The sequence below is a fragment of the Macaca nemestrina genome, chromosome 6 (genome assembly GCF_043159975.1).
Source record: "Macaca nemestrina isolate mMacNem1 chromosome 6, mMacNem.hap1, whole genome shotgun sequence".
NCBI classification, from domain to species: Eukaryota; Metazoa; Chordata; class Mammalia; order Primates; family Cercopithecidae; genus Macaca; species Macaca nemestrina.
The window spans coordinates 169,870,407-169,896,595 of record NC_092130.1 but is presented as its reverse complement, the minus strand read 5'-3'; the positions used below and the strand labels follow the sequence as shown (position 1 = coordinate 169,896,595).

General features: G+C 37.3%; 1 protein-coding gene across 4 annotated transcripts in view; it reads right to left on the bottom strand.

Annotated features, from left to right (window-relative positions):
- The window catches only part of LOC105489509 (catenin delta 2), a 936,482-nt gene that overhangs the window by 360,214 nt on the left and 550,079 nt on the right, over positions 1 to 26,189 (bottom strand). For all 4 annotated transcript variants that reach the window (XM_011754343.2, XM_011754340.2, XM_011754341.3 and 1 more), the window contains one exon: positions 11,253 to 11,508. In XM_011754343.2, the coding sequence (XP_011752645.1) occupies positions 11,253 to 11,508 (256 nt within the window). The remainder of the gene's footprint in view (positions 1 to 11,252; positions 11,509 to 26,189) is intronic.

Sequence of the window (26,189 nt, the reverse complement as noted above, 5' to 3'; positions counted from 1 at the left end):
CTTTCCTTGCTTTTTTTGTGAGTTTTGTCCAATTCTTTGTTCAACATGCCAATAACCTGGACGTTCTCCACTGGTAACAGAACTGGCCAAGCTCTCTGAAAGGAATAGTGTCCTTTGAACAGAACATGAGTTCAAAAGGTTGAACAGAGCTGTGTGGATGCTTATTAAATACATAAATACACAACCAGAATGGGCTTTTCAAAAATTTTATAGCTACTATGACTTATCCATACTTCTATAAGGAAAACATGTCTTGTGTCTAAGTCTGTGAATTTATACTTTTAGTTTTCAACACCTTATCAACACTGATAAATAGAGAAGACAGAAAATCAACACTTTGTTACTGTGTATCCTTTGTAGCATTAACAACCATGTGCTTACGCAAGGTTTGTATATTTTATCTCTGGATAAATGCATGCAGAGCCAATAAACAGATGGATTACATGTATATATATAAATACACGTATTTATACACATGTGTACACATATTACATGGATACATATACACACATTATTTGTCATCTGTATGCCACATAGACAAATTATGTGTGTATATGTATGCATACAAATAGTATATCTACATATAATTTTTGTGTACATACATATTCTCCTATCACACAAATACACTCATAATCTATGTGGCACACACACACACACACAAACATATACACATACAACTTTATTTAGTAAAATAAAAGTCTAAGGATGTCAAGATTATCCCTAGAGGAAGACAGTCCCTGAGGAATGATTGACCCAATGAGCCAATTCTGTTGCCTGAATTTTCTTGGTTTCCCTCTTTCTGGTGAGGGTGCCCCCTCGTGGGAACCAGCTTTGGGTAGCAGGGGTGCTGTTCTCCATTTTCACAATCTCGTTCAAGACTAGACCCACAAAATCTTCCTTGGATACCTTTTGAAGCACAGAACCTTCCTTGCATTCCTTCGAGACTACTTCCCAGAACTCTAAAAGATATCAAGCAGGAAATGAGTGGGAAGCACACGGATTTTAAATAGAATCTGTGGATCCAACTGGAGTGTTTAGATTTAGATTTCAGAACTTCCTGTCTGGAATTACAAGCCGCTCTAATTCTCCATGAGATTCCAGGGAAAGAGGCTCCCTTGTTTTTGGTTCTTAGCTGACTTCCAAGAGGTGACATTTTTAATATTCACACTCCTTTTGTGCTCTTAAACATTCTGATCATTTTTTTCAAATGCAGATGAAGAGAGAGATTTACTTCCCCTACCTACTAAGGACCTTTCTTCTCATTTGCAGTCTTTGATATTTGCTTCATCACCAAATGGTACAAGGAACAATTCCACCTGCAAGACCCCATTCTCCTTCCAGTACGAGAATATCTAAATCCCCATAGGTGACACATGCATATCACATATACGTCATATAAAAGATCATCAGTAAAATGACAGAGATTAACCACGAAAGAGGAAGTAATACGAATTACTGGTAAAGTTATAGACTTAAAGCATAATAACAACATTGCAGATAATTATTTGAGAATTCAGTATGTTATTCCTTTAAAACACTACCTGCTTTTATTTTTATGTGTGATCACTGTACTAAGCATTATTAAGGATCTTAAAATTCATTAAGTTCTGACTTCTACTGATCCAAGATGCCCTTGATTATGGACATTATCATCAGATTTAGCTTCTCCAATAAGCTTATTTTGTAAAAATTGCTTGATAGTTTAATTATTGCATGGCACTTCTCAGTTGCTTTAAATTGGGGGAAAGATATCTGTTCCTGGAACAGGGGATATAGTTGACTTTAGGTAGAAAGGTTAAAAAAGAAAGTTCTAGAAAGATGGAATAAGCATATATGATGATTCCACTTGTAATTCATTAGAGATACAAGTGAACCAGGACATCTTAGTTCCTGGCTTTTTAATGGAGACCAAATGTAAGAAACACAACCACAGCCACATCCAAAGAGGATGGGTAGGGAGTGAACAAGGTGTGTGGCAGGGGTGTCAGGGAGGGTAAACTACACTGAGAAGGAAGCGAACATGCGAAAGTCGCTTTGGCTGCTGTATGTTGGCTCTAGCTACCTTGGATTTGGCTTTTTGCCCCAAGTGATGTAGGGAGGCCCAGAATGCCTGGAGCCCACTTTAGAGAACTGGAACGTGGGTCTCACAGACCTCTCCACACTCCTCGAGGCCCTGGCTAGTGAGTGGGGGCCCCATGGGTTGTCAGCTCCTGGGCCAAGTATGAGTTCCACACTCACCTTCTGAACTTGGGGGGTACAGTCTGTTTTACTGATAGCACATGGATTGGGAAGAGAAGGGGCTCGTTCTCTAGAGGAAAGTCTGTATACCAGAGCAGCACAAAACAGATTTCCACCATTGCAGTGGATGGCGTATCTGCTAACGAGGAATTAAGTAACTAGTACTTTGAGTATGAATATTCGTCAGCCATGACTGCCTGTCTCTCATTACTCTTGACCACATGATATCATGGAGGCCCCTATGCCAGAACCTGCCTTAGTATAAATTAGGTGGGTATATTTAGGTAGCATTAGAAATGAGTTGTTATTTTGGAATGCAATTGTTTATTCTAAGTACAGAAAAAAATCAATATTACCACAGACAAATATTGTGTGTGAACATTACTTTCTTTTAAACTGATAAAAGAACTCTCGAAAAGGAGGTTTTTATAAGACAAAAAGGTCCTTTTGCATTGGAGTCTTCTCTCCCTTCTTCCTATCCTCCCTCTTGGCTATGAGGGTTGAGTACACAGTTCCTTCTTCCCTTTGGTCCCCCTGCCCTGCTCAGGCCTCAGTGGACCCCTCCTACTCACACTCCCCACTTCCCACCAGGAAGGCCCCGGGGGCTGCTCCGGGGCTTCTTTCAGTCTTTCCAACAAGACAGCTTGTGACCTCTACACCTTCACTCATTTCTTCCACGTTTCTGGCTCCCAAGGCCACTCTTAGCCCACACCTCTGTCCTAAGCTGCTCCGAGGGCAGGAGTGGTGGCTGCAGCAGTGGTGGGGGTGACTGAAGCCGCAGGTAAATACGGACCGCTCAACCAAGGCGGTATTCCAGGGACCTTAAGGTTTGAATATATTCCATCTTCACAACAACTTAATGAGGAAGGTGCTTTCCTTATTTTCATTGTACATCCATGGCCACCGGGCAGGGGGTAGTGCCAACAAGATCATGCCCAGAATTGACGATTTGCTAAGAATCCCTTTCCCCTTGTATTTGATGCCCTTCACAAGACAGGCCACCTCCTCTATTCCCGTGTGTGAGGGATGGCATGCACCTCAGGGCTGAGCAACGTCATCTACCATTTAGGGAGAAAGCTTAAAAAAGAAAGTTCTGGAAAGATGGAATAAGCACATATGATAGATCTAGTAATACTTGTAAGTCATCAGAGACACAAGTTAAGTAACCAACGACATCTTAGTTCCTGGATTCATAATGGAGACTATGAAAGACTATGGGTGGGAGGAGAGAACTCTTGAATTTCAAATGCATTTAGCTAAAGAAAATAAAGCAACGAAGCACTGTGGCATTTACTCTCTGGGACAGCCCCAGCTGCAGTGGAGGGTGTGGACTGGTGGAAGCCACACAGGGAAGGTTGCCAGTGATGCCCTTGCTCGTGACGTATTTCCAGAGAGCTCCCTGTTGCTGCCAGGTGTGATGGTGCATGAGGGATTCGGGATTATATTATCTCCTTTTATGCTCTCAAAGTGGCCAAGAGAGCACTGCAAGTGCAAGCACATTCAAAAGCTCATGCCTGTAATCCCAGCACTTTGGAAGGCTGAGGCAGGTGGATCACCTGAGGTCAGGAGTTTGAGATCAGCCTGATCAACATGGTGAAACCCCATCTGTACTACAAATACAAAACAATTAGCTGGGTATGGTGGCATGCACCTGTAACCCCAGCTACTCGGGAGGGTGAGGCAGGAGAATTGCTTGAACCTGGGAAGTGGAGGTTGCGGTGAGCCAAGATCGCGCAGTTGCACTCCAGCTTGGGCAACAAGAGTGAAACTCTGTCTCAAAAAAAAAAAAAAAAAAAAAAAAAAAAAGGCCAAGAAAGCAATCACCTTTATCCATTTTCCTATACTTGTTGTCGGGTATGCCAGCCACATTAATCAGTAAAAAAAGCAGCGATAATGTACACAGACAAAGCATGTTTAACTACATTGTTCTTTCTAAAGAATGGTTTTTACAATTAAAATGTAAAATAAAATAAAAACTGTGAAATATGGTTTATATTGAATGTATGCTGTTTAGGAACATCTGTACTATAGTGTACATGGTATACTCATACCCTAAAACATGTGTAGTCAGTTGAATAGTGTTCCTCCCCAAATCAGCATCTACCTCAGTACTTCGGAATGTGTCTTATTAGGAAACAGGGTCTCTGAAGATGTAGTTAAAATGAGATCATATTGGATTAGGGTGGATCCTAAATCCAATGACTGGTGTCATAAGAAGACAGGAGGAGACAAGGAGACAGAAAGACAAAAATAAAGGCCAAGTGAAGAGAGAGGCAGAGACTGGAGTGATGCAGCCACAAGCCAAAGAATGTCTGGGGCCACCAGAAACTGCGACAGGCAAGGCTGGATTTTCCCTTAGAGACTTTGAAGGTCCTGCTGATACCTTGATTTCAGACTTCCAGCCTCCAGAACTGTGAGATGATACCTTTCTGCTGGCTTGTGCCACCCACTTTGTGGCAATCTATTATGACAGTCACTATGGTCTGAATGTTTGTGACCCCCCCAGATTCACAGGCTGAAACCTAATCACAAATGTGATGCCATTAGGAGGTGGAGATGTTGGGAGGTGATTAGGTTATGGGGGTAGAGCTCTCGTTGATGGGATTAGTGTCCTTTTAAAAGAGACCCCATCTTGTGAGGACACAGAGGGAAGGCACCATCTCTGCAGAAAGAGCCCTCACTAGACATAGAGTCGGCTGGCACCTTGATCTTGGACTTCTCAGACTCTGAAACTGTAAGAAATGAATTCTTTTCACATTGAGCTACTCAGTCAATGGTGTTTTTCCGATGGTAGCCCAAATGCCCTAAGAAAGGAATACATTATGGTTATAATTTATAACTTAAACAAATCCACATATTGGACGTGCAAGCTATCAAGTTACCATTTTGTCCTGATTTGGGTGGGTGGACAGGGCATTCAGAGACAGCTGCCCTCTGTAGCCCCACATCCCAACTGAGTCAGGCCTGAGTGTTCCAACTGGCTTCCCCCTCCATTTCCAGACCTCTTTTCCTTTTAGCTGTCCCTGTTTACCTGGAAAGCTTTATCTCAGTTTTTCCTGTGGAGATACCATCTGTTCCTCACCGTGTACCAGCCCTCACCTCCTCCCACGGTGCTGCTTTTGTCACATCTGTGTTATTTCCCCATAGCATGACGGTCATTTGTAGATGTCCCTTTCCCTCTCACACAACTTTGAAAGCTCATTAAAAAATGAGGCTGTTTTCAGGCTCTTATCAGATCTGCAGAGTCCACCCTAGAATCTTCCATGGAAAAGTCACCTAGAAGATAGTAATGCCTTCAGATGGATTCAGGGGGAGAGGTCCTGAGGAGTGAGGGCTGCAGGCTCCATCCTGGGTCCAGCTCTGGTTGTACCTGGACGCAACCTCACTGCGGACACATATGTCTGATTTTCCCATTTCAAGGGATGTGGAGCAGTGTTTACAATAATTATACTGGATAACAAAATTGGGACCCAAAAAAGATTTCTGTCGTATCAAATAATGGAATCACCCTACAAGAAGTGAATGTAAAGTTCTTCATTTATGTTAAAAACAAAATTTAAAATTCCAGATAAGATCACTGATTCACGGTTTTGCAGAAGTTACCTGTGAAAAGACTTGGCATTTTGTTTGATTCTACAGCTCAAATCGGTACGAATGTCCATTGCAATTAGAAACATGAGATTGAAAGTCAGATTTGGGTTCTGTTTCCAGCTCTCTGAGCCTCAGTTTCCCTATATGTAAAAGAGGCATTATAAAAAGTCATGTGATAGGGAGAGATTTGGGGATGATTAAATTAAATAATGAATATAAAATGTTCAACACTCAGCATGGAACTTAATAATTAACTTTCATCATCATTGTTATCATCAACACTACTATAAACGTTGTCATCTTACTGTCAAGAAACCCTAAAGTGAGCCCAGGTTTGCCCAAGGTAACACTTGTTCTCTTTCTATACTTGCTGGTGAGATGAGAAGCATAATTTGGAGGGACATCAATCACTGTTAGGCCCTAAAGTGACAGCTCATGGAACAATGGCAGCTAGCACAGGGGCAGGAGCCTTGGGCATGAAAGCGAGGTGCAGGAACTGTCTCCCAAGGCCACTCTTTGAAAAAGGGATAGGTATATTCTCAAATGATATCAAAGGTCAGAAACAAGATCAATGAAGGAACTTACAAAAGATGCAGATTTCTGTATCAGTATAAACTAGTGCATAAGGCTTGGATTATTCAAAGAAAAATAAAATGGTTCAAGAGACAGTCAGGGGCCTTTCGCTCAAGGCATCCAAGCAGGGGATGAATGGCGAGGTGTTGGGATTCCTATTAGCTTAACTGATAAACAATCTCCAGTGCTCTTCAAACTCCAGAAGTCTTTAAATTGTGAATCCGGTATTTCTCCCTTTGGACATTTCCTCAGTTAAATAAATAATTATTGAGCATTTGAAGTTAAAAGCAAACTACCCAGAGATTCATCACCTGAGAGAACTGGACTCTGAAAATATGATATGTGATTTACCGCCAACATTTCCGTCATGTTATTTGAGTTACATGGTAACAAGTTACATAATACTGTTTAAATTTTAATATTTAAAAAATATTCTTCAAGTCTTCATCTTTTTAAAAGCATTTTTTATGCCAGGCACTGTAGCTCATGCTTGTAATTCCAACCCTATGGGAGGCTAAGGCAGGAGAATCACTTGAGCCCAGGAGTTCAAGACCAGCCTGGGCAGCATAGCAAGACCCCTTCTCTGAAAAAAATAATAAAAACAATAAAGGCTTGTGGCCAGCCTGTAGTCTCACCTACTTGGGAGGCTGAGGTGGGAGGATCATTTGAGCCTGCAATGAGCTATGATCGTACCACCGCACTCTAGCCTGGGTGACAGAGCAAAAAGTTGTCTCAAAAAATAAAAGCATTTTTATACTACATTGTGTTTCCTGAGCATTCAATTCACTATACATGTGTGCACACACGTGTGTGTCCACATGTGCACATGTGTCGTGAACAGATAAAAAAAGAAAAAGCAGCATTCAGAAAACATTCTTTACCAAGTTTTACTTAGTAATAAAATATTTATAACTAATATTCATTAATGAGATTTAATAACATAATGTCCAACAATAAGATAAATTTTGTTACTATTTCGAAATAGCACATAAAATATAGTGGACATGTATAAATAATTCCTTAAAAGTGCATATTGTCATACTATTAGTCAAATTTTGTGGTTTGAAGTGAGTTTGATAGAGCCGACTGAAAGTGCAGCTGCTAATTTGGACCCAATATCAGCATTAAAAATGTGCCATTGTATGCATTCCTGTTATGATGAATAACTAAATAGAAGATAGTGTTCTATTGCAAATCACATTCACAAAAAGTGAGATTCTTTTAGCATGTTTGAAAAATTGCTTTTGAGATAGTGTACACCAAGGATTACAACCTCCCAAAAAGGGATTAATCAAACATGATTAAAAGTTGTTGCTACAGCTACAAGTTACACATTATGTCAGTAAGATGTCTTAACCATGACTTTTGTTATTTGATAGACAAGACATTTATAATACCCTTAGTATATCTGGGTGTATCAGTCTTGGCATCTTTTTTATCCATTTGTTTCATCAATCAAATTTTTAAAATAAGAATGCTTTTGTGACTTATCACTACCAACATGACTGACACTTCTTTCATATAATTTAACAGTTATATTTGACTTTCATGTTTAAAAACAACAGTATATAGAACTCAGTATTTGGTGCAGTATCTACAAATACATTAGGTATGATAACAATCCTTAAGAGATTCACATTTTATGGAAAATAACATACAATCACAAAATAAAATCTTCTTAGCAAATGGGGCTATAAAGTGAATTTTTTATGTCTAATAAGTGATTTTCTCAGTGACTGCTGGCTTTACAAAGAAAATTGGATAAGACATTTCTGCGAGTTTTTTGTTGGAGTATAGGATGACTAGTCAAAAGAGAAAAGACCAAAGCTTTGCCACAATCCAAATGACTGAGCCAACCATCAACAAGAAAATCCCAACCCCTCAGAACCAATCCTTTTGTATCCTATGACTTAGAATAACAGAAAGCCAACACGGCTTCTCTGGTTTCAACTCTAATGATGAAGTGGAACCGCCATGACTTCAAATTATTATTTCAAAATGCAGTATTTGCTTAAACACTTCTCACTGAATAATACTAAAACTCTTAAACAGAGAAGAGATACTGGTCTACAATAAGAAAACTAAGGTAGATGCCAGAAATGAAAAATACAACAGAGACCACACATCCAATAAGCAATGGATCTGGCATGCCAGAGTTACTGAGACAATTTCCTTCATTCTTCCCAACTCCTACACAGATACTGGTACCACCATTCATCCTCTGAAAAAATCATAAATAAACTCTTTCTTTTACCTTTTCATTTTTTTGCAAAGAAATAAAAATATTCTTGCCAACATGTTCTGCAGTGTGGATTCAATCTGTGCTAACAACGTAGATGGAGGTCCGCAAACTCACCTGGCACCAATGTATTTTCAAGAAGTCATTTAACATTCTCAGTCTGCATTTATGTAAGGTATTAAATAAGGGATATCAGTTTCTGTTCACAAAGGAGGATTACATCAAAGATGTAAGTAAGCCTACTTTGAAGATTGTAATGTGCTATAAACATATGTTTATAATGATAAAGAGGCTTACATAGTCTGGTGTTTAGTGGTAAATAAAATGTTAACAAATTCTCCTAACTGTATGTAAATATATTTCAAAAGCTTGAAAAGATTGAAAAAGTTTAAACAATAAGCCATAACGCCAAGATAAATAAATGTGAGCCCTAGAAGTTAAACATATTAGTTCTGGTAATATTCATCTACGAGGAATCAGATGATAATATTTAAGGGAAAATGCAAAAATCTTGTCTTGAAAGAAGTACTATATTTTGGACTTGAAGTTTAAATTTGGCATGTCTCTTCATTAAATAAAAACATGTTGAGACATTCCTTCATTTTAGGAAAACCTGACAAGAAACCCATTAGTAGAGTTTATGCTCCATACATTTTGCATGATGCCAGATAATGAGTTCCTTTGATAATAAACCACAATAGTTTGGTTCCGGTTCTAGATTTGTTTTTTCTTTTCTTTTTTTCTTTTTCTTTTTTGGTCTGTAGGTCTGAGCTCAGGATGAATTTATAATTCATATAGCACTAATTTGCATACAAATTTGACGCATACAAAAGCTTAGTGGTCAATATTCTCTCATTCATTCTAACCCTTCTTATTGGTGTTTTTCTTTTTTGGTTTATAGCAGGCACTCAATAAATATAAGTGACATAATTCATAACTTGAAAAGGTAAGAGCTGTGTCAATATATTGAGAGAAGAAAAAAGGCTGTAAAAATGACAGTAACATAAAATGGAAAGGATATGCCATTTAATAAGATAAAATGCATTTAATAAGATAAAATGCATTTAATAAAATAAAATGCATTTAATAAAATAAAATGCATTTAATAAAATAAAATGCATTTAATGCATTTAATAAAATACAGAAGCTACGCTGCAGCTAGAGAAATATAATTTGGTTTCTTATTAAGCTGAATTCCCTAATATAAAAATGTAAAGTATTTCCATTGGAGATAAAATGTTCATTGTCAATTTAAACCTACAATGTTAAATATAAACAATGTCAATTCAATTATATAATTTTGTCTTTTAGCATTTCTTAAGGGCTCACTATTATGCTATTCCTATACATTTTCAGTAGCATATCAAGAAAGACTATTTTAAAATAGGGAATATGTTGAGGTATTTTCTGATGAATATGCTTGCCATACATGCCAAGAATACTTAAGATCTGGGGTAGGTTTCAGGACCAAGACTAGAAAGAGTGCTGTTGAGACTGAAAATCTAGATAACCACCCCACTGAACATAGTAAACGAAAGAATGCTTCTGATTTCTAGTAGATAACAGTAAGCATGTATTACAGTTCACTTTTACAATGGTGTTATACCAAATACAAGATTGAACATGGATCTTCCAAGCAGGTTTGAATTGTGCTAAAGTAGCTATCTCAACAATAACCATATAACAATCCCATTCTGCCTTTTATATTTGCAGAAGTGATTTCTTTTTGCAAAAGAATCTATGCCAACCCCTCAGTACAGCACACAGGAACTTGTGTGCTCCACCAGTGAAAATTTGTTGAGATGAATTTTAAGTACGACACCAGAGTCAAGCCACCTGCCCTGCCATAAAGAAATACCAGCAATCTGACATATCAATAGTATTCACAGATGCAGATATATATTTATGGAACTCTATCAGCATAAATCCAATGGCTATGAATAAAACATAATTTAAGTCTCCTGGGACTCAAATCCAACTTTATAAGCAGAGCATTGCTAAACCCCTTGCCACTGATGGAAAAAAGAAAGAAAGAAAAAAAAAAACCCAGCAACAACAACCACAAAAACAATACCTCCATAACAACAATTTCTCTAATATATTATGCTCCAGTTTTTATCAGTCTTTAAACAACTTCATCCTAATGTTTATTTTCAGTCATGTAAAATTTCTAAATTTTCAATTTTACTACAACTGGGAAGGTGTACCCCTTTGCAATCTGATAAACAGAAATACACATGATGACAAAACATACTTCCACTGAGACAATAAAATATGTGGGCCATGCTATCTGAAGTCAAATGACATAGCCTCCAGTCCCCAGTTTCCCCTGCATTAAAGACTGCTGTTTACATCTCATCAAGTAGCTAAATGTCAAGCACATATAGATACTCTGATCAAAAGACCATCTTTGTTTTTGGTGGTGAAACACCAAAGATACTAGGGATCCATTGCAAACACACACATTCCAAGTCAAACAAAAGAAAACCCAAGAAAAGCCAACCCTTTAATAGTCAATGACATAAATGCAACATGACGGGAAATAAATTACAGTAACCCGGTTACAAAACCTCTTTAGACATCATAGGGAAAGAAAAAGGTTTTTACCCACCTGGGATCTTTCTGAATGCTATCAATGGACGGGGACCTGGCCAAGGTGCCTTCGGGCGGGAGAGCAGGGCCGGATTTGCTGTATGGAGACTCAACAGAGGGACAGTACTGCAGCTGTCGGTAGGGGTCCGCGTAATTGGAGGCCGGGCCGGCGGCATAGCTGGCCCTCTGGAAGGTGGCCGCGGCGGCATTCTGCGGGCCGTGCTGGCTGCCTGTGCGCTGCAAGGGGACGGAGTCGACACCAGGGGAAGATGGGGCTACGACAGGAAAGTAGGGACAAAGTAAAAAATTGAGGACCTGCTCACAGAAACGGTTAACCAGGTCTAGGCAGGGGCAGGGGAAGTTACACACATAAAAAATAGGGGATTCGAAAGAATAAAAAAAAATTAATCCATCATATTTGAACCAATACATTCAATGTTATCCAGTCAAATGATAATCAGCATGCCTAAGAGACAAACCTTTCAGGTATGGGGGAACGCATCTGTTGTGTGTATATTGCTTACCCACATCCGAGAGAAGGTGTGTTCAGCTGCAATATAAACTTCGTGCAAAAGTAAAACTCAGGAGAAATATAGAGAATACTTTCTAAGGAGGCATGGGAAGTTAATTCTTTATTGTTCAAGTTGAGAAAATTCAGAATGTGTTCAGGTAATGTTATATTAACTTTATTAAGGATGTAAAACAAATTTAGCAATGTAGTTAATTTTCTTGAATCAAAGAAAATAAGAATAAATGAGAGGGAGTATATGAATGGGGGTGGAGATGGGGAGAGGTGGGGTTCACATCTCCATAATTAGCACAAGAACATTCAATACAGGACTGCTCTAGTTTCTGTAAAGTAACTTCCGAAAGATTTTTATGCGCTTCTTTTTCAAGTGAAGCTGTCACAGGAACAAACACATTTGGTGAAGGGAGAATAAGGCAAAAACCAACCCAACTGCAAGACAGACAAAATAAAGGAGCTGACTTAGCTTTTCTGAAAGTATTTGCATCTTCTCAATGCGTCTAAATTGTTTTGAGAAGATTTTACGCTGGTTACTAAAATCAGTTTGACTATTTTCAAACTGAATTTCAATTTTTTGTTTCCCTCTTGGATTCTTTTTAGATCCTTTCATGTCATTATTTTTATCCAGTTCTCAAAATATATTTGACATCTAAGGTTTGGTTGATATATACAATGAAAATAGCATCTTTCATTTCAGTAGAATATGACCAGTTATGAACTGCTTTAATGACTGCTAGTCATGATCCACAGTAGACAACCCACTTGCTTTCTGGTGCTGTAGAACAGACTTCATATTCAAAATACAGCCAGTGACTAGATAGGACCATTTATGACATGGGTGCTCTAAGGAATTGCTCTAAGGAATTAGGTTCTAATTATCAATTACACTTCTCTGACTTCCTAACCATTTCTTAGTGAACAATGATAGAGCTTATTTTATCCTCTTTTACATTAGGGGACATATCCCAAAACAGAGACAAAGGAAATTATGTCACGCTACGAAAATAATTATTTAAAGAGGTAAGGAAATTGTGTTGAAATGATGAAAAGCTGCAAAGTGAATGTGAGGAATATACTTGAATACCAAGGATTGACTTAAGAGTTCAGGGCTCTTCTTTCCCAATGAACTTTGAAGACTTCATCTTAGAATTACAAAAATGTAGGAAAGTAGGTTCTGCGACATGACAAAAATGGCAAAGATATTTAAGAGAAACTTTATAAACAAAAAGTGCATATATTCCCAGAGGGACAATATTTTGAAATAATGAAGGTTGTCCTGATGTGTTAAGTCTCAAAATAATCAGATTAGGCTAATAAACATTAATTGCACAATCAGAAAATCTGCTTTATGTCTTTATGCAAGTCCTTGAGGATTTATCATTTCTCCAAAGTATTATCAGCATGTGCAATTAAAATCCACATTTTAAAATTTATGCATAATGTGCCTTATATTATGGTAAAAGGGGTTTAAAATAGACAAGTCATAAACTTGCCCTTGGATGAACAAATGTACAGAGGTAAACAAAATTTCATTTTCTCCGAGTTGTGATAAGCTAGCCACAAAATCAAGGACAAAAAAATAAAACTAAGTACATCTGGCATTTTTCATAGATGTGCATTTTTTTTCCATTCAGAAACTAAGTATCAACATTTAATCTTGCTGAAAATGGTCTTCAGAAAAGAAATACTTTTCTATGCAAAATCATTTGCTATTAATGTGTTCAATACAATGATTAAAGTGTCAGAGATCAGGAAATAATATTGAAATCTAAAGAAATCTTTTTGTTAAAAAAACAACAGAGTAGGTAAGGAGAACAATTTGACTACCCACACAAAAAATTCTCAAAGGACCATGAGTTAAAAGAAAATATAACAAGAAAGAGTTTAGGACAAACTCTGCCAAGCAGCAGACAATAAATTATGAATAATATAAGAGGGACTGGTTCAAAATGTGAAAATAGGGTGGGAAATTCCATTAATTAAGCAGAAACAGGAAGGCAACATTTTGGTATGTATGGAGGAAGAAAAGGTAGAAAAAGGTTTATGAATGTTATTGGGTTCCTATTTATATTTCACTTTAGCCCCTTTCAGGGAAATGTCCTGGAGCTCTTTCAGAGCTTGGCTGCTAAAGGTGGAGAACTGGTTCCTATTCTGGCCTTTTGGTCAGTTCTTGGCACTGGACAGGTTCACTGAGCTCTCCAAGCTCCAGCTTCAATGTTATTGAAGAGAAAAAATGGCTTCATGGGATCATTGTTTGATTTCAACCCAGGAAAAGTGTTAAATAACTAATATGGAGAAAATATTAAACAAATGAATTATTAATGTTACCACCATGAACGATGTTGAAATCAACTGACAGTAGAAAAGGGAATTGTACACTTGGCACTGGGAGAAAGGCCCTTTCACTGGGTGTCAGACTATATAGCTCCTTTTGAGTGCTGGGCTCTGCTGTAAGTGCTTGATTTGTATAAATTCATGTTTTCTCCAACAATCCTTACAAGAGAGTATACACATCATTTTCACCTTACAGACAGGAAACTGAGGCTCAGAGACATTAAGAACTTGCCAGAAGTCAGCTGATAATAACAAAAAAGGAATTGAAGTCCTTGGAGTTGGTTTCTAGAGTTTATGCTCATAGACACCATGGCTACCAGGGCAGGTTTAAAACCTCAAAGCTGTAGATTATCGAATTACCTAATACGGTCAGAAAACTTAGAAAAATGGCGAGGCCTAAAATGAAGGGAAATGTCTACTATAGGAACAGAGAAGAGATGGGTTCATTAAGGAATTAACAACCTGAATATTATATTAAGAAATATTACAAATTGGGCCGGGCGCGGTGGCTCAAGCCTGTAATCCCAGCACTTTGGGAGGCCGAGGCTGGTGGATCACGAGGTCAGGAGATCGAGACTATCCTGGCTAACACGGTGAAACCCCGTCTCTACTAAAAAAAAAATACAAAAAAATTAGCCGGGCGTGGTAGCGGGCGCCTGTAGTCCCAGCTACTTGGGAGGCTGAGTCGGGAGAATGGCGTGAACCCAGGGGGCGGAGCTTGCAGTGAGCCGAGATCGCGCCACTGCACTCCAGCCTGGGAGACACAGCGAGACTCCGTCTCAAAAAAAAAAAAAAAAAAAAAAAGAAATATTACAAATTGGTATGCTAACTAATTTATACTATTTCTCATTAGATTTACACTATTTCTCTACTAAAGGTACAGATAAAAGACGGGTTCATTAAGGAATTAACAACCTGAACATTATGTTGAAAAACATACTACAAATTGGTATGTTAACTAATTTACACTATTTCTCATTAAATTTACACTGTTTCACTTTGGGAGACTGAGGTGGGCGGATCATGAGGTCAAGGAGTTCGAGACCAGCCTGGTCAACATGGTGAAACCCCATCTCTACTAAAGATACAACAAATTAGTCGGGTGTGGTGGCACGCACCTGTAATCCCAGCTACTAGGGAGATTGAGGCAGGAGAATTGCTTGAACCCAGGAGGCGGAGGTTGCAGTGAGCTGAGATCGTGCCATTGCACTCCAGCCTGGGTGGCAGAGTGAGACTCCGTCTCAAAAGAAAAAAAAATTTACACTATTTCTCTACTAAAGATACAGAGAGGAGTGGGTTCATTAAAGAATTAATAACCTGAACATTATGTTGAAAAACATATTACAAGTTGGTATGTTAACTTACACCATTTCTCAAATTGAATTTATTGAGATATGCAAAAAAGTACAAAAATTATGCCAAATAAACCTAACTTTGTTCATTCCTTGGAAAATCAAAAAATAACAATATATATTAATATCTTAATTTTATTTTAAAGTGTTTTACATCTTAGTTTAACCAGTGATATCACTATTATGAAAAGAGGCTGGGATACGAAATCTAAGATGAGAAACAACTTTCAAAAAAATTATGTATTTAAAAAAATCACAATCATGTGTAGTTTCAGCCTTGTCAAATGGTCTTTTAGAAGTGTCATTCCCAAATCCATGCTTTAAACTTCTTTTAGGTCATAATAAAAAAAACAGTGGATGAGAATTTCAAAATATAAAACCTCAATCCAGATTGGTGCTGTTATAGTAAAATAAGTTGGAGGCTAATCAATGCAATGAAAATAATGTAAAATACCAGTACAATTGGAGAGAAAACACACTGTATTAAAGGACAGGTTATATAATCATATAGAAGAAAATGTATGAGAATCTAATGGATCTCAAACCAACCATTAGTAATGTAACAATGTAATACCTTACTTTGTAAAAGTATATAGATAAAAACAATTACTTTAAATGAATGAAAATCATTAAAGATCTAATATGTAGAGAATATTAAATAAATGAGCTATTATTATTACCATTAAGAACTCTGAAATCAATCAATATTAGAAAACAGAAAGGTGCGTATGGCACTGGGTAAAATGTCATAAAGATTCAGGATTCAAGTCTCCTGTCTGGCCCCAACTATGTACACATTGATGTGGCTTATGCAATCCTTGGCTCTCCATTACTATGGAGATAAATTAATATCGGTCACACTATTAAAACACTTTCCTTTAATACACTTTTTCCCTTAATTTCTGGGCTATTGAACACTTTTCCTTACTTGCGTTTTAAAGCTCAGTTGACCAAACCATTCTCCTTGTAGGATTACTCTATCCAATTGAACCTACTCAGGGCAAACACTGGAGAGGGAAGGTGCTCCATCAGCTCTGTAAACACACTCCTCTCTCGTCTCACCTGCTCTGCAAACAGCCTTTTCTCCCCTCAATAAGCTCTTAGAATTCAATGAACTATATCACTGGTCTCTTTGGGAGATTTCACAAGTAGCCACTTCAGCAGCTGACTTGATACTTCAATAGATACCTATGCTTTCAAGAAATTATCTGTTTGTTTTCTGCAGAGCTGCACAAATAAAGGCCTAGTTTATAAAGGAAAAATAAAGAGACGTTTTATGTTTATGTGCTATGTTCGTTTGGAAAAGGGGAAGAGGCATCTTTTTAATAAAGTGAAATATTCTGCTTTATGATAGATAATTGCAAGCATTATTTGCAGACAAAGGAAAAAAGAAGAACAGAATAAAACACAAGAATCTGGGCACACAGTTATAGAAACTTGGTGGAGGGAATATAAGGTAATGTTCAATAAGGAGGAAGAAAAAAAGCACTACTTTTTGGATTATTTATCTTTGCCTTTAAGTATATCTGCATATACAGATAAATATGAAAACATAAAGCACATTTACATGTTATGTAAATACAAAATAAGCATATAATAAAGTAATTAAAGAATGTCCCTCTGAAGGTTCAGAAAATAAGAATAGATGAGGTGATAATGGGTCCAAGAAAATGACCTACCTACTCTTAAAAGAAATTCAACTCCGTTTCTTTAGGGATAGGGAAACTTTAGCACCCAATCTGGCATATATCCAAGAGTGTCATCATTAAGAACTGAAGTATAAATATTTTGCAATTTTCTGTACTCAGCACAATTTGATCCATCTAAATTCAATGGAAGAATACTCAAGGATAAATTTAAACATCTAAAATTTAAAATAATTTCATATATTACTATCTCTGTGGGGAGAGGCATTTAATGCATGATTCTTACTAGTAACGGAATAATCGTCATTGGTGTTAATCTTGTTTTCCCTGCTTTTATTGGAAAAGAAGACATTAAAAACACCAGAACAGGCCAAACATGCCTATCACATTGGTTATCAAACTGAATGTGGGAACAAGTGTATGAATATATTGTAGATATATTTGAAAGAGAATATGATGTAAAACCATATCCTTAAACAGCTTTCATAGTTTCCTTCTTGTTATATCCTTGAAAGAATTTAAAAATGCAAGCTCTTCATCTGGACAGATGGCTAATGCATGTGGGGTTTAATACCTAGGTGTTGGGTTGATGGGTGCAGCAAACCACTATGGCACATGTTTATCTACATAACAAACCTGCATGTCCTGAACATGTATCCTGAAACTTAAAAAAAAAAAAAAGTCAAGATGAGATACGAGGTACTATGACCATGTTGAAACTCTGAATAACATTTTTGTGATGGTGGTGACTATACTTATCTTAACCAATAGCCTTGAAGTGAGCAGAGAGATTTCTATGTAAGTACAATTTTCAAAAAATGCAAGCTCCTCATTAGGTCTTCATGATATAAATTAGCAGGAAAAAAAAAAAAACAAATGATTAACAGAGAGGATCCTGTTCAATCACTGGCAATAGCTACTACTATTTCTAAGAATGTTATTGTGATATACAGCATAATGGACTCCAGTAGATTTGTAGAACTTGGTATAAAAATTAAAAATATAAATAAATGAATTAATAAAAAGGAAATAAAAATAATCCCATGTTTAATCCCCTATATGTATGTATTTGCATCTATTTAAATGTACATTTAGCACTGCGTGTTTCAATTTTCCTCTAATTTATAGTGTGCGCAACTGGAGTCACAATGAATGATGATACACATTTTTTTTTTTAATGATTCCAAGCACATTTTCAGCCATCAATGGGAAAGGATAATAATAAATGCTACATGTATTTAGAGCTTCCTATTGTGCCAACTAACATATTAGGGGCTTCTACACATGACCTCATTTAATGCTCACAATAGCCTACATGGCAGGTACTACTATCACTAACATCACCCTCATTAGGTCACCGAAGAGCAGTGACAGGACAGTGGGCAGGGTTGGGACTGAAATGTAGCAGTGGACTCCAGGGTCTGCGTGTTTTACCCTCTCTCCTCCACTGTTGGGCACTAGAGGTGAGGGCATGCTTGGTTAATAAAACCTACACATTTTGAAGTGCAGTATGTTTGGCAGAAATACCAAAAAAAAAGGAAAAAAAAGACTAAAATTTAATGTGACATAGAGTGTAACTGGTTAAATCCCTATGACCTGGATAATTGGCCCCATCATAATATTCCTTGGGCCAGGCACGGTGGCTCATGCTTGTAATCCCAGCACTTTGGGAGGCCAAGGTGGGTGGATCACGAGGTCAGGAGTTCGAGACCAGCCTGGCCAACATGGAGAAACCCCGTCTCTACTAAAAATACAAAAATTAGCTGGGTGTGGTGGCAAACACCTGTAATCGAAGCTATTTGGGAGGCTGAGGCAGGAGAACCATTTGAACCCAGGAGATGGAGGTTGCAGTGATCCGAGATCATGCCATTGCATTCCAGCCTGGGCGAAAAGAGCAAGACTCCATTTCAAAAAAAAAAAAAAAAAAAAAAAGAAAGAAAAAAAATTGTATTATCATTTTCTTTGGATTCTTCTTCGGAAAGAAATGTAGAAGAATCTCCTTTAATTGAAGACAGAAAGGGCTTAGGGGAAGGTCAATGAATAGAATTTTCCATAAAAATGGAAATAGGGCGGTTGGGTGGAGAATGCTAATGTATCCACAGTGGACTTATTTCTTTACCTTGAGTGAGATGAGGGGACGGAGCAAACTCATCACAGGACAGAGAGAGGCAGGCCAGAAGGAGAGGCTGCATGGGGCAACCTGAGCAGGTTTCCTAGCTGCCAATCTCCAGAGAGCCAGACGAGATGAGATGCATTATTCATGTGGTTTTACAGGAGGTTCAACAATGTGGCGATAGAGCTGGGTTTGCTCTCAAACATGAACTAGTTTGCTGAGAACAGAATTAGCTGTGGAAAAAACTTGCTCTGCCATCTTAAGCACTAAATGATTTTACATCAAGTACTTGGCAATATGTGGTTATGGCATAAAAGGTATATTATATTCTTTATGCATCCAAATGTCCACCGCTGAATAAGAGGCTCAAAAAGAAACTCCAAGGAAGCTTAAGTGTTCCAACAAAATACCTCAGCTGGCTAAGGGCCTTAAATTAGGGATATAGCTTGGAATCTGGTGGATTTAAAACCACAGGTGCTGTGACCCTTTTTATTTTGTAAAAATAAGCATTTCCATGTCAAGTGTATTCCATGCTGATCTTGATCTATTCATTTGTCTATACACTTGCAACATTTCTGAGAAAATTTCCAAGAACAGTCATAAAAATACATTTTAGAATAAAGAAAATTATTATTAGACCTAAAGGAAGAGAGAGACTATAATATATGAACAGTAGGGAACTTCAACCCCACTTTCAAGTATGGACAAATTATCCAGAGAGAAATCAGTAAGGAAACATCAGACTTAAACTACACTCCAGACCAAAGGTACCTAACAGACATTTATAGAACATTCCATCCAACAGCTTCAGAATACACATTCTTCTCAAGTGCACATGGAATATTCGCCAGGATAGATCATATGTGGCCACAAACAAGTTTTAACAAATTTAAGAAGACAGAGTCAACATCAAGTATCTTTTCTGACAAAAACACTATTGAATTAGAAATCAACAAGAAAAACTTTGGAAACTTTACAAGTATATGGAAATTAACATGCTCCTGAACCAATCAATCAACAATTTAATGAAATTAAAGGGCAAATTAAAAATTTCCTTGTGATAAATGAGGATGGAAACACATCCTACCAAAACCTATGGAACACAACAAAAGCAGTTATAAGAAGGAGTTTATAGCAATAAACACCCATATCCAAAAAGAAGAATGATTTCTAATAAACAACTTAATGGTGTACGTCAAGGAACTGGAAAAACAAAAACAACCTAAACTCAAAATTGGAAGAAAGAAGAAAACAATAAAGGTAAGAACAGAAATAAACAACACAGAGACTAAACACCAATTCCAAAGATCAACAAAATGAAAAGTTTGTTTTTTCAAAAAAATACACAAATCAATAAATCTTCAGCAAGACTAAGAACAAAAGAGAGAAGACTTAATTAAATAAAATCAGAGGCAAAAAAGAGACAAAAGAGTAAGAGATGATTGGGAACAATTACACGCCAACAGATTTGATAACAGAAGAAACAGATAAATGCCTAGACACATACAACCTACCTGGATTAAATTAGGAAGACAGAGAAAATCTCAATAGACCAATAATTAGTGATAAAATCGAATGAGTAACAAAAAGTCTCCTATCAAAGAAAAAAAAAAGCCCAGGATTTTGCTGCTGATTTCTACCAAATGTCTAAAGAACTAATACCAATTCTCCTCAAACTAGTCCACAAAATTAAAGAAGGAACACTTCCAAATTCACTTTACTAGGCCAGCAAAACTGGACAAGAACACAACAACAAAAGAAAGCTATAGGCCCACATCCCCGATGAACAATAGATATCAAAATTCTCAACAAGATACTAGAAATGCAACAGCGCATTAAAAAGATCATTCACTATGATCAAATAGGATTCATCCCATGGATGGAAGAATGATTTAACACATGGAAATAAATAAATGTGATATATCACATTAATAGAATCAAGGATGAAAACCATATAATCATTTCAATAGATTCTGCAAAGAATTTGGTAAAATTCAACATCACTGCATGATAAAACAAAAAAACTCCCAACAAATTAGGTATAGGAAGTATGTACCACAACACAATAAAAGCCGTACACGACAAACCCACAACTCCACAGCTAATATCATACTGAACAAAAGGAAAGCTAATAGCTTTTACTCTAAGGTCGGGAACAAGACAAGGATGCCCACTTTCACCACTTCTATTCAACACAGTACTGGACGTCCTAGTCAGAGTGATTAGGCAAGAAACAAAAACAAAAGCATTCAAACTCTAAAGGAGAAAGTCAAATTGTCTCTGTTTGCAGATGGCATGATCACATAAATGGGCAGCCCTAAAGACTCCACACATAAAACGAAGCCTGTTAGAATTAATAAATGAATTCAATAATATGGCAGGACACCAAATCAACACGCGAAAATCTGTAGCACTTCTATACACTATCTGTACAGAAATGTACTAGCTGAAAAATCAAGAAAATAATTTTATGTATAATATTAATAGCTACAAAAAATTAGATAGGTAGAAATAAACTTAACTAAGGAGATAAAAGGTCTTTACACTGAAAACTATCACTCTTCAATTAAAGAAATAGAAGAGGACACAAATAAATGAAAATATATCTCATGCTCATGGGTTATAATTAATATTGTTAAAATGGCCATACTACCCAAAGTGATCTACAGATTTACTACAATCCCTACCAAAATACCAAAGATATTCTTCATAGAAATAGAAAACCTATACTAAGATTTGTATGAAAACAAAACAACAAAAAAAGGCTCTTAATAGCCAAAGCAATCTTGAGTAAACAGAACAAAACTGAAGGCATCACACTATGTCACTTCAAAATATATGACAAAGCTAGAGTAACCAAAACAGCACAGCACTAGCAGAAAAACAGACACTAGACTAATGGAACAGACTAGAGAGTTCAGAAATAAATTCATGCACCTACAGCCAACTTATTTTCAACAAAGGTACCAAGAACTTACATTGGAGAAAAGATGATCTTTTCAATAGACAGTGTTGAGAAAATTGATATCCACATGCAGAGGAATGAGACTAGACCCCTAATTCTCAGCATATACAAAAATCGTCTCAAAATGGGTTAAAGACTTAAATGTAAAACCAGAAACTTTGAAACAACTAGAAGAAAACATAGGTAAAATGCTTCACAACATTGGGCTAGGCAAGAATTTTTAAAATAAGACCTCAAATGCACAAGTAATATTAATATTAATAAGCAAGCTATTAATATTAATAGACTGAGGAGACAATCTATAGAATGGGAAACGATATTTAAAAATGATACATCTGACAGGTGGTGAACATCCAGAATGTATCAGAAACTGCAACAACTCAATAGCAAAACAAAACAAAACAAAAACCCTAAATAACCTGATTTTAAAATGTGCAAAAGACCTTACTTAACATTTCTCAATACAAGACATACAAATGACCAACAGGTATATAAAAAAAGGCTAAACATAACTAGTTATCAGGGGAATGTGAATCAAAACCACAAAAACTACCTCACTCCAGTTAGAATGGCTACTGTCAAAAAGAAAAAGAAAAGTGTTGGCAAGGATGTGGAGAAAAGGGTACACTTATATACTGCTCATGGCATTATAAACTAGTTCAGCCACTATGGAAAACAGTATGTTGGTTCCTCAAAAAATTAAAAATAGAGTTACCATGTGATCCAGCAATCTCACTCCTAGGTATATACCCAAAGAAAATTAGATCAGCATGTTAAAGAGATACCTGCACACTCACATGTTTATTGTAGCACTATTTACAATAACCAAGATATGGAATCAAACTAAGTGTCCAACAGTGGGTGAATGGATAAATAAAATGTAACACATCTACCAAACAGAATGCTATTCAGCCATTTAAGAAAAATGAAATCCTGTCATTTGTGATAAGATGGACGGGCCTGGAGGACATCATGCTAAGTAAACTAATCCAGGCACAGAAAGAGAAATACCACATCATCTCACTCAAACATGGAATCTAAAAAAGAAGCTGATATCATAGAAGCAGAGAATAGAATAGTGGTTACCAGAGACTGGGGAGGGGAGGAGGATGAACAGAGGAGAGAATGGCCAATGGGTACAAAGTTACGATGAGACAGGAAAAGTGCATTCTGGTGCTTCTATTGCATAGTAGGGTGACTACAGTTAACAGTAAAATATTGCGTATTACAAAATAGCTAGAGGGGAGGCTTTTGAATGTTCTCACCACAAAGACACGACAAACACGTGAGGTGATGGATACACACACTGCCCTGACTGGATCCTCAGTATACAGCATACATATGTATCAAAATATCCAATTGTATCCCATGAACATGTACATGTGTCATTACGATGTGTCAATTAAAAAATTAAATGAGTAATTTTTAAAATTTGAGAGCTTTTTCTATTATAATTTTAACTGATAGAGCATGTCTGGTGTTGAGGGCAGAATCTGCTAATATGTAATTATGGTTCCATAGTGCTGTGTCTTCTGGTAATGTCTTAATTATTCTTAAGTTCCAGCTTTTGGTATTATATTATATGAAGCCCCATTCAATGTGCAGTTGAAATCTAATACTTGGCTTCTATTCTTTTCAACATTGCTATGCTTAATGACATAATTCCACGTATGAGGTGACACATCTTCCAGTAACTGGGGTGCATCATCCAGGTCAAGGCCAGCTTTGCAATTTTCAGTATGTGTATCCCTAGTTGACGTGACATTAATAAACATGGTTTCATGATCTATCTGTACAAAGGGACGACAGTTACGATATTTTTGAATTTTACCAATAAACTGTTCTCCCAACAAACGCTCTGTCTTCCTTCAACTAAACAATTAGACTTCTTATTTACACCTTTTTAAGTGAATCCACACAGGTAAGCATCTGAAATTTCTCTTTCGTTCTAAGATGACATTTATTGTTGGGTTGATTTAAAATTTCTGACCAGGACCTTAACTTTTTAACCTAAAAAAGGTGAAAATTTTAACTAATAGGTTATGGAGTATCTTATTCGACTTGCTCCAATAGGGAGCACTTGATTTAAAAATTTTAAGTAACAGCAGTTAATAAGTAATAAACTACTGATAATTCACATATTTGTGAACTCAAATAATTTTAATTAAAATATTTTTGACACTAAGACTATTATTTATATCACAATGAATAACAGTAATACGATATTATGAACATGCAGGTCCTACGTAATCCCTCTATCACTTCATTAGACACTGGGCTCTTCTTGCAGAGGATTCAGTTTTTTTTAAAGACTATTTTCTCCACTTGTGTAACTATTTTCACCACATTCTTTTTTCCTTTTATGTTGCAGTACTTGTCATGTTCATGAAGATATTTAGCAGGTTTGCTCCTTGCAACATATCTATGATAATTCTTTCTTTATTACAAGCTGACACATACATCACAGAAAGCTTGTTTTCAACACTCACTTCAAATAGCATTTATCCAAAAGAAAATCCATCTGACTATCATCACAGCAGATGCTGGCCATTTTCACTGGTTTATAAAAATGCGTTTAAGGGGTTGTCAGAGTCAAGTGTTTGTGTTGATCAAATAACTCCTAATTTGACAGTCATTCATATGTTTGAGTTTGAAATAAAAATTCATGTTATTTATTTCTGCTTAATAGACTTTACCACAAGCAAATTCATGAGGCCCACACATTCCTTGTTTCACTGTACTCCTTATTTTATAAGCTCTGGTTTTAACAAGCCTCATCTCAGATGAAATGTATATTTTATCTAAATAGATGCCTTAGTTAAACTTGTGCCTCTTTACATTTTCATCATGCAGGACATAAATGCCCAAATATTGGGGGGATGGTCGTGTAAAAGTAAGTCTGTCATTTCTGCTGCAGTTCACACAATTCTGCTTCTTCAACTAGGGAAAGGACACTGGTGGCCTTCCTCTCTATTATATTACCCCCTCCCCCTGTGAATGGTCCTGCAAGAAAGATGTGGCTGTCATGTCTGGTGATGGGTACTCTCCGGGAGCTCTGTGAACCAGGGACCACTCTGTGGCACAAAGTGACCCTTTCACCTTTTCCTAGGCTGCCAGATCTCTGGAGCCACCACGCTGGCTCTGTCTCCCTCTTGGAGTCCTCGGGCATGTGGGCCCTGCTGTACTTTCTATCTGCCTCCCTGTTCAAAGCACTTTATATCTGCCTCCCTATTCCAAGCCTGGGACCAGGGATGCAGGCAGTGCTGTTCCCAGAGCCCACATCCTTCTGCTGGACCTAGGTGAGGGACAAAGTTCTTTGGCTCTTATCTTGCAATGGCTGGCAGAGTTAGGTCTGGGGCGGGAGGATGGGGACCCCCTTTAGACCATGTTCTCTAACACAGCCTTGGGTGATGGCATGCCTGTTCAGCTTCATGAAATCCTATTTATTTCCTGTGTCAATAGTGAAATTTGCTTCTGTCACCATCCACAAGCCCGGAGTACAGGAGAGGTGTGGAGTAGGACTTGGGCACCCTGCTCCTTGAACATTACATAGATGTTCCTATATTCATGCTTAGGAGGTCTCTAACATTATGGGCAGGTAGCTCTTTGGGTTAGGAAAGCCGGGAGGACCTGTTTGACTATGAAAAGGTAGACAGTAATCCTCATCTGAGCTGGTACCCAATATTTAAATTAGTCTTCATAATAAAGTAACAGGCGTGGATGGATTACTTGTGACAGCTAAGAAGAAAGGAGAGATGAAGAAGGAAGGTCTAGAGGAGAGATGGGAAAAGATGGCGGTAGGTGAAATCTTAGGGGAAAAGCTAATTAAGAAATCCCCTTTGGTGGGAAAGTTAAGGGATCTAACACGTCTTATCTTCAATGTCTGAAGTTTTTTTCTGGTCTTCTCTGTGCAGTCATCTCCCTGCCTCTCTCTCAGCCCTAGAATGGTCTCTTACTCAGGATAACCTTAGTGGTGTTTTGAGTAAGGAAAGCCCAGGGGTGAGGTCAGCATGGGGCAGA